General features: G+C 44.6%; 4 protein-coding genes and 1 long non-coding RNA gene across 8 annotated transcripts in view; 2 read left to right on the top strand and 3 right to left on the bottom strand.

Moving 5' to 3' along the window:
- Positions 1-1,333, top strand: part of LOC135115998 (uncharacterized) — an 8,036-nt gene extending 6,703 nt beyond the window's left edge. The window contains exons 3-4 of the mRNA XM_064033204.1: positions 1-297; positions 548-1,333. The exon at positions 1-297 is cut by the window's left edge and continues 34 nt beyond it. Of these exons, the coding sequence (XP_063889274.1) occupies positions 1-297; positions 548-1,041 (791 nt within the window). The 3' untranslated portion in view covers positions 1,042-1,333. The remainder of the gene's footprint in view (positions 298-547) is intronic.
- Positions 1-7,410, bottom strand: part of LOC135115997 (RNA-binding protein 42-like) — an 18,772-nt gene extending 11,362 nt beyond the window's left edge. The window contains exons 1-7 of the mRNA XM_064033203.1: positions 7,245-7,410; positions 6,070-6,175; positions 5,294-5,684; positions 4,524-5,103; positions 4,090-4,306; positions 3,395-3,554; positions 2,555-2,749 (exon numbers count right to left, since the gene is read on the bottom strand). Of these exons, the coding sequence (XP_063889273.1) occupies positions 2,555-2,749; positions 3,395-3,554; positions 4,090-4,306; positions 4,524-5,103; positions 5,294-5,684; positions 6,070-6,175; positions 7,245-7,294 (1,699 nt within the window). The 5' untranslated portion in view covers positions 7,295-7,410. The remainder of the gene's footprint in view (positions 1-2,554; positions 2,750-3,394; positions 3,555-4,089; positions 4,307-4,523; positions 5,104-5,293; positions 5,685-6,069; positions 6,176-7,244) is intronic.
- A 147-nt stretch (positions 7,411-7,557) lies between these two features.
- LOC135116000 (uncharacterized) lies at positions 7,558-10,589 on the top strand. The gene is made up of 2 exons (XR_010276129.1): positions 7,558-7,842; positions 10,038-10,589. It is a non-coding gene; the product is annotated as an uncharacterized LOC135116000 (long non-coding RNA).
- Positions 10,587-16,927, bottom strand: LOC135115999 (transmembrane protein 203-like). 4 transcript variants are annotated; one of them, XR_010276127.1, is made up of 6 exons: positions 16,743-16,916; positions 15,584-15,789; positions 14,468-14,633; positions 13,465-13,599; positions 12,545-12,661; positions 12,118-12,256 (listed from the first exon to the last, which is right to left on the bottom strand). XR_010276127.1 is itself a non-coding variant. In XM_064033205.1 (4 exons), exons 2-4 carry the CDS (start codon positions 15,749-15,751, stop codon positions 13,620-13,622), a joined length of 408 nt encoding a protein of 135 aa, XP_063889275.1. In that variant the 5' UTR covers positions 15,752-15,789; positions 16,743-16,927; the 3' UTR covers positions 13,558-13,619. The 4 variants fall into 4 exon arrangements, 2 of the variants coding, with proteins under 2 accessions (XP_063889276.1, XP_063889275.1); XR_010276128.1 differs by lacking the exon at positions 16,743-16,916 and adding an exon at positions 16,546-16,698; XM_064033205.1 differs by lacking the exons at positions 12,118-12,256; positions 12,545-12,661 and having other exon boundaries at positions 13,558-13,693; positions 16,743-16,927.
- Positions 15,751-16,211, bottom strand: LOC135116097 (uncharacterized). The gene is made up of 2 exons (XM_064033308.1): positions 15,888-16,211; positions 15,751-15,789 (listed from the first exon to the last, which is right to left on the bottom strand). The coding sequence occupies exons 1-2, from the start codon at positions 16,209-16,211 to the stop codon at positions 15,751-15,753; spliced, it is 363 nt and encodes a 120-aa protein (XP_063889378.1).
- Positions 16,928-17,988: the final 1,061 nt, after the last annotated feature.

The following is a 17,988-nucleotide window of genomic DNA, read 5'->3' on the forward strand; positions in this document are numbered from 1 at the left end:
TGGCAGTGTTGACCACCTGCCTCCCAGGGACTCCACCCACACCCACAGGTGAGGAGCCAGACTCCCCATGGCTGCCATTCCTCCCCTGGGCCTCCAATGCTGCCCTCACCCTGCACCCGCTGCAGGACACCACCGGCCGCACCAAGAGAGTGTTTCTGAGCAGAGGCTGGGGGCCGGGGGGATACGATGCCCCTCCTCCCCCAGCCCCCCAGCGTTACACCAGGCGACCTCTAGTGCCTCCCTCCACGGGCCAGGACGACACAGAGCAACCAGTCCCTTCTTCACTGGCACTCAGAGGTAAGGCTCACTGCTGCTGGATGGTGTGTGTTAAGGCCCTCAGTTAAATACTCTTTGTTCCCAAGCTGAGTACTCAAGTTTTTTCTCTCCTTGTACATAAGATGCATGTCTTGTTTGGTTTTCTCCAGACTCTTTTATTCTGTTCCTGGACTGCTCTTCTCTTCTTCACATTCCCTACACACATAAAACTGCTAACAATGAATTCATAAATATACCAAGGTTGCTAAAAGTGAACCTGTGTGGCCAACAGAGCGGGCGGGTCGGGCAAGGTTTGCAGCGCTGGTGTCAACACAGAGGCAGGAGACGCAGCCACAGCCACAGTACCGTAGATTCCACTCCATCTTCACCTCTGGCACCTGGAGTCCCCTGGGGAAGCGCAGTGCACCCATGGGGGAGCCTGGCATCTTCCCCGGCATGGAGGAGGAAGCTGAGGGTGACAGTGACAAGCTTGAGCCCCTCTTCACCAAGACAAAGCCATTTGTAAAGGACAAGCGAGCTGGGGTGTTTGCTTCCCAGGGCTGGGGTGCAGGAGGCTCCCCCACCCCCACCTGGTCCTCCTCCTCCTCCTCTTCCTCCACCAGCTGGACAGACACACATCACCCCTGGCTGGCCGCACCACTCATCACCTCGGACAAGACCGGTGGCAGTGGTGGCGGTGGTGAGCGATACATGGCAAGCTTCAGGAGTGGTGGGCCATTATTCCACCACTTCCTGTCCCATGGGTGGCGGCCCATGGGCAGATGAGGGGACTGGCATGCCCTCTCACCACCACCACCACACATGCAAAGCAGCACCACTACAACACCACACCTACACCACACTCTTACGGCTCACTGTCACCTTAGGAACCACTACTGACGACGTGATGTGTTGTTACAAGTGACGAGCCCCAATCACCTGTACCATTTGCTTCATCTAATAAACTAATGATGTACTGCCATATATATACAGTAATGTATATGTATGTATATATACTGAGAATTTCCCTCAATGTAAACTGGACTTGTGAGTGAAGAATAAAATAAAGAGATGAAAATAGAAGGCAGATGCAATAATATAAATCTATCTTTGGTGTCCAACTACACTCCACTCCCAAACTTTGTGATGCATGGAATGCTTGGTTCAGGAGGTATGGGGACACAACCAGCTGTCACACACACACACTCACACACACACACACACACACACACACACACATTTATATACAAGGCTGGCAATCCAAGCAAATAATAATAACAATAATAATGATGATGATGATATGATGAAGATGACAATAATAATACTAATAACACAATATAGAGCAGGGAGTTTTCAGATAGTGCTACAGTGTACGAAGTCACCATTGCACAGACACAGCATACACAATCCTCTCTATCACTGCAAAGATGGTGAATGATATCAATACATACACATCATCGCCACCAGCCTATGTACGAGACAAAAGCTTCCCATACACTCACTCAAGACACTAACTTTGTACAAGCCTTTGGTTCAACTCTCTGGGGACTGGTACCTTCTGTGGGCCTTTCCCTAACACTTGTTCTGAGTCTCTCTTACACAATGAAATACTGATTAAAGGTATCTTGAAGTGCTTGCTGGATCATCAGGTCAAAATTATGCTAACATACATGCATACAAAGTCAACCAACACACATTCAGGTCTTGGTGGTTGTCTCTGCCTGATTGGTAACATGTCAGGGTCACATTTCTATGTCTCAGCAGAGGTTTGGTCCCCAATAAAAAACTCTCCTAGCTTATATATCACTCAGCCTTCAGTCAGTTTCTCAATATTTCCAAGATACTCCATAACAGGGCTTCAACACACATGAAGTTCAAACAGGCTGCATCTCTTGCTATCTTTTATTGCTACTTTCATGCTAACTGCTCTTCTGATCTTACTAACTGCATGCCTCTTCCCTCCTCCCATGGCTTCATTGCATAAGGCTTTCTACTTTCTCTCACCCTTATTCTGTTCTCTTTAATACAAGAGTTAATCAGTATTCTTAATCTTTCATCCTTTTTACTGGTCAACTATGGAATCCCTATCTGCTTCTGTATTTCCCCCTATGTACAACTTGAGCTCTTTCAAGAGAGATTTCAAGACACATCAAATTTCGGATAATCTTTTTAATTCTATTCTTTGGAGATTGGTACCTTCAGTGGGTCTTTTCTATGCCTTTTTGTACCTCTTGCCAGAAAAATCAAATAAACAAAAAATAAAAAAACATAACAGGACAGAAGACCAGTGAACACTCACCATTCATCTCCTTCATGGCTCGAATGTAATCCTGCGGGTCAGAGAAGCTGATGAAGCCGTAACCTTTGCTCTTGTTGGTGCGCTTGTCCCTCACCACCTTGGCCTTGGCAAAAGAGGCAAAGTGGCTGAAGTAGCGCGTCAGCAGTTCATCTGTCACGTCGTTCCCGAGATCACCACAAAAGATCCGGAAGTCATCTGTGGAGAGGTTGTGATGCTATTAGGTTTTCTTTGAGAGTGGAAAATAGGAAAATAATCAGGTTTCTCTTATGTCTTGTGAAATAAAGACTGTGGTGTAAAAATGTCAACTGTGGAAAGCAGGTTGTGATACTATGAATCATTTTGAAGAGTGGAAAGTAATCAGTTTTGTAATATCTTGTGGAGTAAAAAATGTGGTGTAAGAACGTGTTCCATGGGAGGAAGGTTGTGATGCTGTTCATTTTTGGGAAGCTGAAACAAGACGGGTTTTACCTAATATCTTGTGATGTGAAGATCGCAGTGTAAGAAAGTAATCTGTGGAAAGGAGGTTGTCAGGCTATTCATTTTTGGGAAGACTGGAAACTGAACAAATCTTTCTAATATCTTGGGAAGTGAAGACTGGTGCAAGGAAGCAAGAGTGATGCATTCCTCTCACTAGAACACACCAGCATTCACCCTACACACTCACCACAACACACTCACCAGAAGACACCAACACTCACCACTACACACACACACATCAGAACACACCAACACTCACTGCTACACAGACTCACCAGAACACACAAACACTCACCACTACATACTCACTAGAACATACCAAAACTCACCATTACAGACTCACCAGAACACACCAACACTCACCGTGGTCCCATTCCCCCAGTGAAGTGTCCTCCCAGATCTGGCCACCCGCACACCTCAGGTTCTTCTTGTTTCGAGACTTTCCTTCCTTCTTCTTTTCCTCACCCTGGGGGGGGTTCAGTCCCTCAGGCCGGGCCACTATTGTCACTGTACTGGCTCGCACCTGGGGAAAATGAGAGTGTTCCTGTACCCTCAGTCAGTCTATTTGCTGTCGTGTGAGGTGAGGAAATGATATGTGGAGTGGATACCAGGGAGAAAATATTCCTGTGTGCTCAATCAATCTATTCACTGTCATGTGAAGGTGAGGGAGTGAAAGATTTTGTAGCTAAAGAACAGGCATCAGGGGCAAAATATTCCTGTGCTCAATCAATCTATCTGCTGTCATATTTAGGTGAAGGAATGAAATGTGGAATGGCAAAGGAAACCAGGGACAAAATATCCTTTTTCTCAATCAGTCTATCTACCATCATGTCAAAGTCAGGGAAAGAAATGTGGACCAGCTAAGGAACAGAACATCAGAAAAGATTATATAAGAACAGATTAACTCTCTAAAGGCTAACAGTACCAAGATAAATGATATTATAAATGAGTTACTGGCAATATGCAGTACAATTCTTGGCATCACCAGCTGCAAGGATTGCACACTTCACTGCACTAGCCTCTATGTTAGTGTACACCATCAAGCTTCACTCACACACCTTCTCTGCCATCTCCTGTGCATGAGTCAAGAATGCCGCCGCCTGGGTCGGTGTGGTGGGGACGTCCGGCTTCATCTTCTTCTTCTTTGGCTCAGGGCCAGAGTCTGGCAGCACCACGGCAGGCGGCGGCACACTCACACCGATGACAGGCGGCGGCAGGTCGGCCGGCTTGGCCTCATGCTTCACCGGCTGGGACGTGTACAGCTTGGGGGCTGAGCTGCAGGGCAGACAGGCAGACACAGGTCATAGGGAGAGTCACACACCATTTGGGAAGTAATGTATACCATTACATGAGTGAATGAGTAAAGACATCAAAACTTCCCTACCACAACTCTTGAACTCTAATACAACATTACAGTGAGGCATGAGAGCTGTGAGTGGCAGCTCAGTGTGAGGCAGAGGCAAGGCCGTCATGGCGAGAGTCGTGGGAGCACCTGATGATGGCCGGCGGCTTGGAGATGATTGGAGGCACAAAGGGAGCGCTGGGAAGGTTTGGGCCATGCTGTTGCTGCTGCTGCTGCTGTGCCTGAAGGACACCTGGGGGAGGGGGTGGGGGAGGAGGATGACCCCTCAGGGGGCCAACACCAGGGGGCAGGAGGCCACCTGGCCCTCCCAGCAGGGGGCCAGGGGGGTTGGAAGGCATCTGGTTGTGGCCAGAGGGACCAAAGTTTTGTGTGGATGGGCCAGGGCCAGTTGGGGCGCCATGCATGGGTGGCCCCTGTGGCCCCATGCCAGGCACATTATGGCTGGGTGGACCATGGGGCCCCTGGTCAGGACCAGGAGGACCATGAGGACCTGGCCTGGGTGGGCCATGGTGGGGGCCACCAAACCCTGGAGGACCGGGAGGGCCAGGGTGCCTGGGCTGCCCAGGGTGTCTGGGAGGGCCAGGCATCCCAGGGTGTCTGGGGGGTCCCGGTGGCCCCATGTGTCTGGGAGGCCCTGGGGGTCTCATGAAGCCTGAAGGTCCACCCCCCATCATAGGACCCATCTGGTGCGACCCATCCTCCATCATATCTGCAAGCACCACAGCTGTTACACACACACACACTCCTCAACATGAGTTAGACACACAAAACAATGAACACAAATAATCCAGTCATTATTATCTAGAACAACCTTATTAATTCAAGTTATAGCCTCATCCAATAAATAAAATAATGACAGCATCCACACATAATGGAAACACCTGCCACACAGCACTGACTGGGAGGAAGCTGCTGGCGGCTCAGCTGTGGTGGGATGAAGCCCGGTGGTGGTGGTGGTGGAGGCCTCTGTTGCTGCTGCTGCTGCTGTTGCTGCTGTTGCTGTGACTGCTGCTGCTGCTGCTGCTGCTGCTGCTGTGGCACACTGCAGGGGCCAGGTGGGGGCTGCCTGGGACCCACATCAGGACCAATGAAACCCCCTGGGGGTGGTGGGGGTGGTGGCAGTGGTGGCACACCATTGCTGCTATTGGTGGTGCCCGGCGGCCTGGGTCCAGGTGGTCCGGGGGGTCCAGGGGGTGCCGGCAGGCCTGGCATACCACCGGTGTGGGGGCTGTGGGGGCTGCCGGTGGTGCCAGGCGGCTCAATGTGTTGCTGCTGCAGCTGTTGCTGGATCTGGATGAGAGCAACACATGGGTTACGTGTGGTGCCACCACCACTGTGCCTCCACACAGGGGCTGCCAGGACACCACACACTCCTAAGCAACGTGTGGAACTGAAATGTTTCTACAGACCATATTGCCACATGGGAAATCGCTGGTGAGAATACATCATACAAAGGAATATGCAAAGGAAACAAGCAGCATCAGACCTTCTGGTCCCTGCTACAGTATTTCATGATGAAAATACAAGAAAGATTGCTGTGACTGGAAGACTGGGTGAGTACAGCTCAATACACTGGAGGGAGACACAGCAGCACTGCAGCCTGGCCTCACCACCACAGCCTGCAGACAAGAGCAGGCCACAGGTGGTGCAGGCCGGGCCAGTGACCAGCACTCACCTGTGTGAAGGTGTTGGAGCCAATGACAGTGCGGGGCGGCGGAGGCGGGGGCTGCAGAGGCGGCACCCCCCCAATGCCGGGAGGACCAGATATCTCTGCCTCAAACCTGCCAACACAAACAACAAGAAGCTGCAGCCACCTGTCCTTATCATGACACACTGCAGGACTCAACGGATTAATGAGGATGACAGATGGCAAGCTTAAAAGGTTCAGAAACAGAAAGAGAAACCAAGCTTTTCCCTTCCCTTCCCTTCCCTTCTACCAAGACCGTGTTGGGATGATATAGCAACACAGGCTAAAAGTGCAAAATACAAAACTTTATATTTTTCAGGATAATAGTATATAGTATCTTCATATAATCTAGTCTATTTACTTGTCATTATGACATAAACCTGCCTTCACTTAGGGGAGGAGGGTACAGGATCTGGTCTTTTCTGACACCATGGAAGTATACCCCAATGGGTTTTATTATAGTTTAAGCCATTACACACTACGTGGTAATAACCTACCTCATTTTGCTCTTCTCACTATTCACATCATTTCTAATGATTACACTACTTGTCGGAAATTAATAATAACGCCACAATAGGCCTGGGAATGCACAGCACTCTCAACTTTTTCTAAGTCCACAGGTAAACATAAATGGTGTATTGTTGCCTGAACTTCAGTTGTTAGGTTAGGTTAGGTTAGGGTTTTATTATAGTTTAAGCCATTACACACTACGTGGTAATAACCTACCTCATTTTGTTCTTCTCACTATTCACATCATTTCTAATGATTACACTACTTGTCGGAAATTAATAATAACGCCGTGGGCCGTGGGTAGAGATTGGGGACATTGGCTTAAACTATAAATTTACCCCCCAATGGGCGTGACACAATAGCATTATTATTGTTACAGGTTAAGCCTTGCCTCCTGCAGCCTCGTTACTAGCCAGGCAGGCATATACACTTGGGATTATTTAGCAAAGTCTATCAAAGTAGCATTCTTTGGTCATAAAATTAAGAGGAAGTTTTTCTGAGTACATATTTATATCCCTACTTTAGTTTACCGCCTGATTTGCATCCCATAACACGCGAAGTTTTTTTCGAGTATATATTTATATCACTATTTTATTTTACCGCCTGACTTGCGACCCATAACACGCTCTTCCCGCCTCTACTACAGCACTCACCGCGACATTTCATCATCCAGCTGTCTTCTTTTGTCGTTGTGATTGGCCATTGTTAAAAACTTTGTCTGGGAGAGAAGAATAATCGGTAAAAAATTATAAAAACAGAAGCCTTGAGAGGTGGCAGGTTGCGGCTCGCCTCACTCTTCACAACGTTGTGTTTACTAATCAGCGTTGCCAGATTGTTTTGGCCATATTATCGTACTACACAGCTTGAAATTATTGTACTTCTGGTAAAATTATCGTACATATGTAATTATTCCAAATATTATGCAAAACAGTGTCAGTGTGTCGCGTCTATGCGTGGTGTTAGTACGCGTCTGTTTCAACTCCCAGCCTGACAGAATTTGTGTGTTTTGTTTTTGTTTTTTTGTGTGTGTAACCACGTCTACACAGTGGCTGCCAAGGCTTACCCATGAGTTAAACCTTCTTTAGTTGGTAATGAGGAAGGCGTGGGTTCTAGCAGTGGACACCCAAAGGCAGCAGTGGGTGAAAACAAGCAAAATAAAGAAAAGTTTGGCTGTGAGAAGGTGCTAGACAGCCAGCCATAGTGACGAGGAGACAGGAAGGTAGCACCACCACCATCACCACCACAGGGAAGGTAAGGTCAGGAAGTGTTAGAATTTAGGTAACTTAACGTAACTTTTTAATGAATAACTGAACAATCCACGGTTTTAACTCATTTTAACACATCTCACGTAACCTCCAGCACAATATATCCCCGTGTCAGCCTCGTCTCGTTGCTAAAAACCGTAAAATTTAACAATGAAAATGTAAACAATCTAGGTCGTCTCTATTTATCAGCCATTATATATCTTGTCTGTGAGTGTTTTAAACCAATACTGTCGCAAAGCGGAGCCACATGACCTAGCTTTAATATCCGCTCGTTAGATATAGCTACCATTACTTAGTTTAAGTTTAGCGAGGGATTAAATGAGTGAGAACGGTTGGTCGTCCCCTCCACTGGCCCCCCACAGATGGATATATTAATTATTATTACTGTTTCGCCCTTGAGAGAGAGAGAGAGAGAGAGAGAGAGAGAATCATGGAAATATAATTATAATACCTCCATTTTTTTTTTTTTTTTATGTAGGAAGGACACTGGCCAAGGGCAACAAAAATCTAATAAAAAAATGCCCACTGAAATGCCAGTCTCATAAAACGGTCAAAGCAGTGGTCAAAAATTGATGAATAAGTGTCTTGAAACCTCCCTCTTGAAGGAATTCAAGTCATAGGAAGGTGAAAATACAGAAGCAGGCAGGGAGTTCCAGAGTTTACCAGAGAAAGGGATGAATGACAGAATACTGGTTAACTCTTGCATTAGAGAGGTGGACAGAATAGGAGTGAAAGAAAGAAGAAAGTCTTGTGCAGTGAGGCTGTGAAGGAAGGAGGGGAGGCATGCAGTTAGCAAGATTAGAAGAGCAGTTAGTATGAAAATAGCGGTAGAAGACAGCTAGATATGCAACATTGCAGCGGTGAGAGAGAGGCTGAAGACAGTCAGTTAGAGGAGAGGAGTTGATGAGACGAAAAGCTTTTGATTCCACCCTGTCTAGAAGAGCAGTATGAGTGGAACCCCCCCAGACATGTGAAGCATACTCCATACATGGACGGATAAGGCCCTTGTACAGAGTTAGCAGCTGGGGGGGTGAGAAAAACTGGCGGAGATGTCTCAGAACGCCTAACTTCATAGAAGGCGTTTTAGCTAGAGATGAGATGTGAAGTTTCCAGTTCAGATTATAAGTAAAGGACAGACCGAGGATGTTCAGTGTAGAAGAGGGGGACAGTTGAGTGTCATTGAAGAAGAGGGGATAGTTGTCTGGAAGGTTGTGTCGAGTTGATAGGTGGAGGAATTGAGTTTTTGAGGCATTGAACAATACCAAGTTTGCTCTGCCCAATCAGAAATTTTAGAAAGATCAGAAGTCAAGCATTCTGTGGCTTCCCTGCGTGATATGTTTACCTCCTGAAGGGTTGGACATCTATGAAAAGACGTGGAAAAGTGCAGGGTGGTATCATCAGCGTAGGAGTGGATAGGACAAGAAGTTTGGTTTAGAAGATCATTAATGAATAATAAGAAGAGAGTGGGTGACAGGACAGAACCCTGAGGAACACCACTGTTAATAGATTTAGGAGAAGAACAGTGACCGTCTACCACAGCAGCAATAGAACGGTCAGAAAGGAAACTTGAGATGAAGTTACAGAGAGAAGGATAGAAACCATAGGAGGGTAGTTTGGAAATGAAAGTTTTGTGCCAGACTCTATCAAAAGCTTTTGATATGTCCAAGGCAACAGCAAAAGTTTCACCAAAATCTCTAAAAGAGGATGACCAAGACTCAGTAAGGAAAGCCAGAAGATCACCAGTAGAGCGGCCTTGACGGAACCCATACTGGCGATCAGATAGAAGGTTGTGAAGTGGTAGATGTTTAAGAATCTTCCTGTTGAGGATAGATTAAAAAACTTTAGATAGGCAGGAAATTAAAGCAATAGGATGGTAGTCTGAGCGATTAGAATGGTCACCCTTTTTAGGAACAGGTTGAATGTAGGCAAACTTCCAGCAAGCAATATATATATATATATATATATATATATATATATATATATATATATATATATATATATATATATATATATATATATATATATATTTTGTTTGAGTTCAAGGTTTATTCTACAGTAGCTAAGGGGTTGTGAGGATCATTGACATAAAGAAAAGCAAGATACTGCAGATAGAAAGTAAGATGATTGTGTTATTGCTTTTTGTGGAGATAATGGTTGAATTTATTTTTCAATCTTTTACAGAAGGTCGCGCCTCAAGCACAAGTTTTGATACAGCCCACAGTAGTATAGCAGTGGATTCAGGTCCCAGTGGTGTGATACTTGACACAGCACCCCTAAGCTCCTAACCCCAAGAAAATTCACAGGCAAGTCCTCTGAGGAAACGCTATCAGATGGAAGGCCTTGCCTCTGGCTACCAAGGAATAGGACTGATCCTCTTGCACCTGATATGTTAGAAATGCAGGAGATAAGGAACATTGTAGGGGTGTGTAGTGTCCCTGTCAACCTCAGTGACTACAATTACAGAGGCAGTTTCCGCATCTCAATGTCTTTCCCGTCTCAGGCCACTGTTATGTGCTAACAGCACTTGTATTTTCATATCTCAATCTCCTATTTCCTTTCTCAGGCCACTGTCATGTGCTAGTATCACCTGTGGTTCCTCATCTCAATCTCTGGGTTCTTCAGTGTTTATGTTGTGGGGTTGTGTACTGGAGAAAAGGTGCTTGCTGATTCAGGTTACAAAATCTTATGGGGTCCCAAAAAGGTTAACTTTACAAATAAAACTGGCACAAGGAAGTTTGAAGGTGTTTAGTGAATCCCTCTTACCATAGGTACAAGGTTCTTAAAGACTTACAAAGCTCACAACTCAGATCAACATTCCAATATCCCTTATGCTACTCTACCTCACACACACACACACACACACACACACACACACACAATCCCTCATTCCATCTCCCCAAAGTAAGACTCTTGAGCTTTATAGATATATTCATTCTCCTTCAAAATATGAACAAGAGCATATAAGACAACATGAACGGCATTTGAAATGAGCACAATCTTTGAGATGTAACTTAATGATATTGCAAATCTGAGGCATCATTGTGCAGTTAATCTGGAAGAAAGAAGAGCAGAGTAAAGGAGTACGTGAGAAAGAAATGTCAGTAATTTATAATAATTAAGTATTGAGAGACAGAACCAAGAATTATAGCAAAGTACAATGTCATCACTAGGAATACTTGGACACCTTGGAGTAAGAAGTCCTTAGAGAAATAGACAGACAGAGGACATGGTGACTGAGTACTCCAGATGGGAAGTGACAGATGATGAAGGTACACTGTCACCACTAAGAATACTTAGACACTTTGCAGTAAGAAGTCCTTAGAGAAATAGACAGACAGAGGACATGATGACTGAGTACTCCAGAAGGGAAGGGACAGCTGATAAAGGTACACTGTCACCACTAGGAATACTGAAAGAGCAAATTAGTACCTCAAAGAAACAGACTGATAAATGAACTAGTTGAGGTGACATGCCCTTATCAAAATGAGTTGCAGGAGCACAGAGATGAGAAGGAATAGCAAAGATACAATTTTCCCACTAGTGATGTTTAGGAATCATTTTGCAGTAAAAAATCCTAAAGAAACACTGATAAGCCAACTATCAAAGTGAGTTGCAGAGGTGCAAACAGAGGACATGACCACCAAGTACTCCAGATGGGAAGGTACAGTTTCACCACACATTTTAAAGCAACAAGTCATCATAGAAACAGACTGATAAACCATCTGAGATGACACGCCCTTATCAACATGAGCTATAGAAGCACAAACAGGAGGCATGACAGCTGAGCACTCCAGATGGGAAGATATAAATCTATCACTGGGAATACTTAGGAAACATTTTACAGTAACAAATTCTCAGAAATAAATTAATGAACCAAGTACTTGAGATGATATGCCCTTGTCAAAATGAGTTGCAGGAGCACAAACATAAGGAACATAACAGCCAACCACTCTGGCAGGGAAGACACAGCAGGGGAAGGTACAGTTTCACCACCAGGAATACTTCAAGACCCATTAGCTTCTCACAGAAATGTATTAACAAACCAACTACTTGAGGTGACACGCCCGTATCAATATCAGCTGCAGGAGCACAAACACAGGGGACATGACAACGGAGTACTCCAGCTGGGAACCATCTGTCAGCTTGCGGCAGAGGAGGAACTTGAAGGTGAAGCCAAGAGTGAGGACCGAGAAGCTCCACAGTGCCCTGAGGGCAGCCGGCTTGAACACCCCATCCAGGTACATGCGGATGAGCACGATGACACAGAAGTAAGTGTTGAGAGCATCAGCGATGAACATTGGACTGATCACCAGCCACCAACTGACAGACGGCATCACATTCTCCATCCGTAGCACCACCAACACCAGGGTGACCAGCAGAGCTGTCAGCCAGATGAACACCTGTCAAGAAACACCAATGATAACACCTGTTCCTTCATTTTGTAGTCCTTTTAAATTGTTATACAAGATCACTAGAGCTGTAAAATCATTCTTCTGTCACACAATATCACTGCAGTTGTTCCTTCATTCTGTAGTCCCTCTAAACTATTTTCAATGGCATGTAAACCTCTCTCTCTCTCTCTCTCTCTCTCTCTCTCTCTCTCTCTCTCTCTCTCTCTCTCTCTCTCTCTCTCTCTCTCTCTCTCTCTCTCTCTCTCTCTCTCTCTCTCTCTCTCTTCCTTGGCTCACCTCCAAGACGGTGACCCCAAGCCAGGCCGTCAGTTCCCTCAGGCTAAAGAACATGATGTCAACCTCCTGTCACTTCCCCTCACTTAGGTTTGGTGTCCTGGACTTGCTGTGATCCAGCTGGAAGGGACCAGTGCAAGTCAGTGGGGATTTTTTTCAGCAATGTGCCAACCTTTTGCATTTTGTTGCAAACCAGAGCCACTATTACATAAATAAATTTGTTACACAGCTGAGTGAGTCTCTTTCTTCACTGCATCCTTTGTTTTTTGCCTTTTTATTACAAAATGGAGGCTCTGGCATTAAAAAAGAAAGTCAGCTATTGTTTTCCATATCAGTAGCCCATTTTAAACCTTTTTACTGTAGATCAAAGCCTCTCTTGCATAAAAAAAGGATCATCCATTGTTTGTACATGACACAACTCTTGTCTCACATTAATCTCACATGTATTGGGGTTCCACTCACACTGCTCCTATAGACAGGCTGAAAACAACAGCATTTTCTCTTATCAATTCCTCTCCTCTAACTGACTGTCTTCAGCCTCTCTCTTTCTTCCCCCTTCATTAATCCCTTTCCTTTAACTGACTGTCTTCCTCCTCTTTCTGTTCACTGCAATGTTGCATCTCTTACTTCTCCCATGGCCTCGCTGCACAGACTTTCTACTTTTTCTCACCCCTATTTTGTCCACTCTCTAATGCAAAAGTAATCCAGTATTCTCAATTCTTCATCCCTCTTTCTGGTAAACTCTGGAACTTCTTGCCTGTTTCAGTACTTCCTTCTTCCCATGACTTGAACTCTTTCAAGAGAGAGGTTTCAAGACACATATCCTCCAATTCTGGATGATCCATTTGGTCCTTCTTTTGAGGCTAACACCTCAGTGGGCCTTTTTTTGTCCTAACACACACATACAAACACAGCAAATTTACCTTTATTACCCTGACCCTTCGCATAAGTGCCTTCTTTGCTTGGCTTTTTCTGAAGGGTGACCTTGATGTGGACAACCGGCACCTCCCTGGAGTAGCACTCTTGGTCACTGCCAGTCAATGAGGAGTGGTAGTCATCTGTCAGACACAAGATTCCATTAGACCAAGTACAGTGACTGAATGGAAACACTTGTGTCTTGATTAGTTCTGGTTAGTGGAGAGTGGTTGTCATCTGTCAGAAAAAAGCTTCTATCAGACTAAGCACAATTAATACACAGAAACACTTGTGTCTTGGTTAGGTTAGGTTAGTGGAGAGTAGTAGCTATCTGTCAGGCACAAGCTTCTATCAGAGAAGTGGGTAGTGGGGTTCTACTTTTTGGGCTCTGGCACCTTCAGTGAGCCTTTCTGAGGTCCTCTTATATAAAGATAAATAAATAAGTAAATAAATAAATAAACATAACTCTCGGCAATCATTCTTATCCTAAAGGGTATGAAAAAATTAATCTCACTGAAAATACATCTATCCACATGGGAAAAATTTAATCTCATTTAAAAAAACACAGTCATTTCATGAGACCACACTTGCAAAGTGTCTTTGATAAAGGTTGGGTGGTTTTCTGAAAACATAGTTACATATATCACTTGTAAAATGTTTCTGTAATATAGGAGAAGAAAAAAGTGCAAATCTTCCTAGACTTCAGTTATTATTAACAAAGAGAGTCAATATTATGCAGCAAATGCTTGAAAATTTGTATTTGAAAAGGAGATAGAAAGGAACTGGTTTCCAAACAGAGTGGTAAGTGAATGGAATGGACTCAGTAATCAGGTTGTCAGCAATGAGTCAAAAGGGAACCTTAAAAAAGATAAGATAGATTTATGGATGAGGATGATAAGTGGAATTAGGATGACATGTTTTGCACAGGGATTGCCACATGTAGACCTGACAACTTCTTGCACCAACCCTTACTTTCCTGTGTTGTTACGTGCAGCCTGAGACAACACATACCAGGCAGAAATATTGATGACGTGTTGGTGTGAAGAGACGCAGGAGAGTTGGCAGCAGCTTGCAGGGAGAGTGACAAGTTGATGGCATGAGGTATTGCCTGACCCAGCCCATGCACCACCAGCCACCCGCTCTCTCCAAGCACACTCAACCCACGCTGCTGTTGGCTCTGGAAGAAAGACACTCAATTCAGCACCTGTTCCTTTATACTGTTGTCTCTCTGAACTGTCACACAAGATCAATGTGGCTGTTCCTTCATACTGTTGTCTATCACAAGATCACTGTGTCTATTCCTTCATTCTGTAGTTTCTCTAAACTGTAACACAATGTCACTGTAGCACCAAGGTAACAACATAAGAGAAGCAGCAGGAAGCCAGCAGGTCTACACACTCAACCCTCACTGCTGTTGGCTCTGAAACACACCAGTGGAATAACACAAGAGAAGCCACAGGAAGCCAGTTACCCTATGCATGGAAAGTAAGGGAGGAAGAGTCACAGTTGGCAAGACTATTTATCAAATCTTGGGATGGAAAAAACTAGCGCGTCACTGAAAATATATGCCTGGAACACATAGGATTTGAGAGATAAGCTTTAGAATAGTGGTGTGTCAAATCTTGCTTTGGAATTAATGTAATATGGATCAGTGATATGAAGGAAATGTTATTGAGCAGTGTGCCTGGTTCTCATGTGTATATCAATAGAAAATATGGCAGGTTAGGTGAGGAAGTGTATCAGTACAAAGGCAAGACTGTCACCTAAACAGCTTCTTTTTATTTTCTTGTGTGAGAGGATTTTGTGAAGAATAATAAAAAGGTGAATAAAAGTGGCCACTGAAGGTGGCCACTGTCATCCCCTAGGGATGACAGTTCAAAGACACTGGCAAACAATACGAAAGGGGATTATTGGAACATATCTGTTTGAAAATAAATATACTGAGAAACAAAGAAAACAGCATATAAATTTTGGTTACTAAGAGAAAAGAAAAAAAGAGAGAAAGAAGAAAACAGAAGGCCCAAACAGGGAGAAGACACGTGAGGGCATGCCGCTTCAAAGACAACACTCAGACCAGCAACTTAACTCAATGGCAGTCCTAGTGAGGCACAACACTCACTGACTCACCTTAAAATTTGAGTTATGATCAAGATATAAGTCGTTGGGTCTCTTGGGGAGGTGTCGTGGCAGCTGCTGCCTCAACCACTGCTCTCTGGGGTCTATGGTGCTGCTGCTGCTGCTGCTGCTGCTGTTTTTGCTTGATGAGGAGCTGACATATTTCTGTTCCGTGGCCATCACATGACTGGCACTGCTGCTGCTGCTGTGGCTGCAACCTGGAACAGTGACACAGCTTGATGGGGTTTGATTTAAAAAGTTGTAGTAGGTAAGTAATCAGTCCTCAAAAAAGCACCCTGCCACACCCTGGACTGACAGGCTGGTGTGCTGCACCCTGGACTAACAGGCTGGTGTGCTGCACCTTGGACTGACAGGCTGGTGTGCTGCACTCTGGACTGACAGGCTGGTGTGCTGCACCATGGACTGACAGGCTGGTGTGCTGCACCATGGACTGACAGGCTGGTGTGCTGCACCCTGGACTAACAGGCTGGTGTGCTGCACCATGGACTAACAGGCTGGTGTGCTGCACCATGGACTGACAGGCTGGTGTGCTGCACCATGGACTGACAGGTTGGTGTGCTGCACCATGGACTGACAGGCTGATGTGCTGCACCATGGACTGGTAGGATGGTGTGGCCATGTCATCCCAACACACACTTTGCTCTACCACCAGGGTTATTTTCAAGGCCACACACACACACAGAGAGAGAGAGAGAGAGAGAGAGAGAGAGAGAGAGAGAGAGAGAGAGAGAGAGAGAGAATGGTATGCATTTCCACTTACTAAATTCAATACACACACACACACAAAAAAAGATGTAAATAGATAAAAAGACAGGGTGCATAACTGCATTAGCTGGCAGCCTCTCCCGCTCAACAAGGCAGTATCCTCGTTCCCCTAACGTGGTAACATTGCAACAGAGATAGCGATTCATACCGCCAGACTGCGAGTACAGCCATCCCGTGACACCACTCACTCGTGGAGAATTGGAGTCCCGGGTTGGCTGGTCCTGCGGTCAAGCGGTTGTCAGTCTATACGAGTGCCCTTAACACACCTCCCTGACACCTCTTCTCCTCATTATTGTCTTTGTCGTCTTGTCTCGTTAAATTCCTGTTCTCCTTTCCCTGGGCCAATGTTGACAAAATATCGTGACAATAAAACAAGGTCACTCACCAGGTATTTATGTCATTAACACAATTCCTACTCTCCTTCTCCTTATTAATGGCTCTAAAGTGTTGTCTCTCTTCTTATATTCCTGTTATTTTCATTCCTTCTTTCCCTGACGCTCGGGGTAAATCCTCCCGGGTCAATGTTTACAAAATATGTTCGGCGTGATAACGGAGCTTGACGAAATACCGCTACCTAATATAAAAACCTAAATATTCGCTAATTCACAATAATTTTGCACAATGTTCGTCATTCCTTATGTCCATTCATGCATGTTTTATGTATATGTCATTTGAACCCTTTCTGTTTTGATTTTGTTGTGATATTAGGGATTGTTTATTTCTCCGTCTCGTCCCTTGGCTTGACGTACCCACCTGCTTCCAATAACACAATGGAAGCTATCTAAAAAACGCCACAAATCCTTGGAAACAATAAATAATATACAATCTTAACTCAATACAAAACCATAGAGACAAAAATAAAGGTGGAAAACACAATATTAAGTCAATGTGCGATGAAAGATAAGGCCGTTAGGAAGACGCAGTTTCTACCACGGGTAGCAGCGGTGTTGAACAACCCGTCTTATGATCTGCTGTTGAGGAACTCTGCGGAAAGGCAGTGGATTTCGGTGCTTTTAGACGACCAAGAGTAAAACAACAACAAAAAACAAGGAAAACAACAAGAAGCAACAACAAGCATCAATGACAGCAACAAGAAGAAAAAAACAAACAACAACGATAAGAACAGCAAGAATAAAAACAAAAAAGGACGACAACAACAACGACGAGGAAGACGCAGGTGTTGAACAACCCGTCTTATGATCTGCTGTTGAGAAACTCTGCGGAAAGGCAGTGGATTTCGGTGCTTTTAGACGACCAAGAGTAAAACAACAACAAAAAACAAGGAAAACAACAAGAAGCAACAACAAGCATCAATGACAGCAACAAGAAGAAAAAAAACAAAAAACAACGATAAGAACAGCAAGAATAAAAACAAAAAAGGACGACAACAACAACGACTCCATTTTCTATGATGAATGAGAAGTTTTCATGGGACACTATATTTTTTTTTTAAACCCCTACTCATTTTTATTTTTTTTTGCCATTCATGTTGACTATATTGCTTATTCAACCCATTGAATAATATGGTGCTACTCTATGAATAATTAATGTATGAGAAATGTTTAATAATTGTTTCATATAAAGACAAAAAAAAATTGATCTCATGAAATATTCACTTGCAAAGGTGACAG

This window comes from Scylla paramamosain, chromosome 30 (genome assembly GCF_035594125.1).
Source record: "Scylla paramamosain isolate STU-SP2022 chromosome 30, ASM3559412v1, whole genome shotgun sequence".
Taxonomy (NCBI): domain Eukaryota; kingdom Metazoa; phylum Arthropoda; class Malacostraca; order Decapoda; family Portunidae; genus Scylla; species Scylla paramamosain.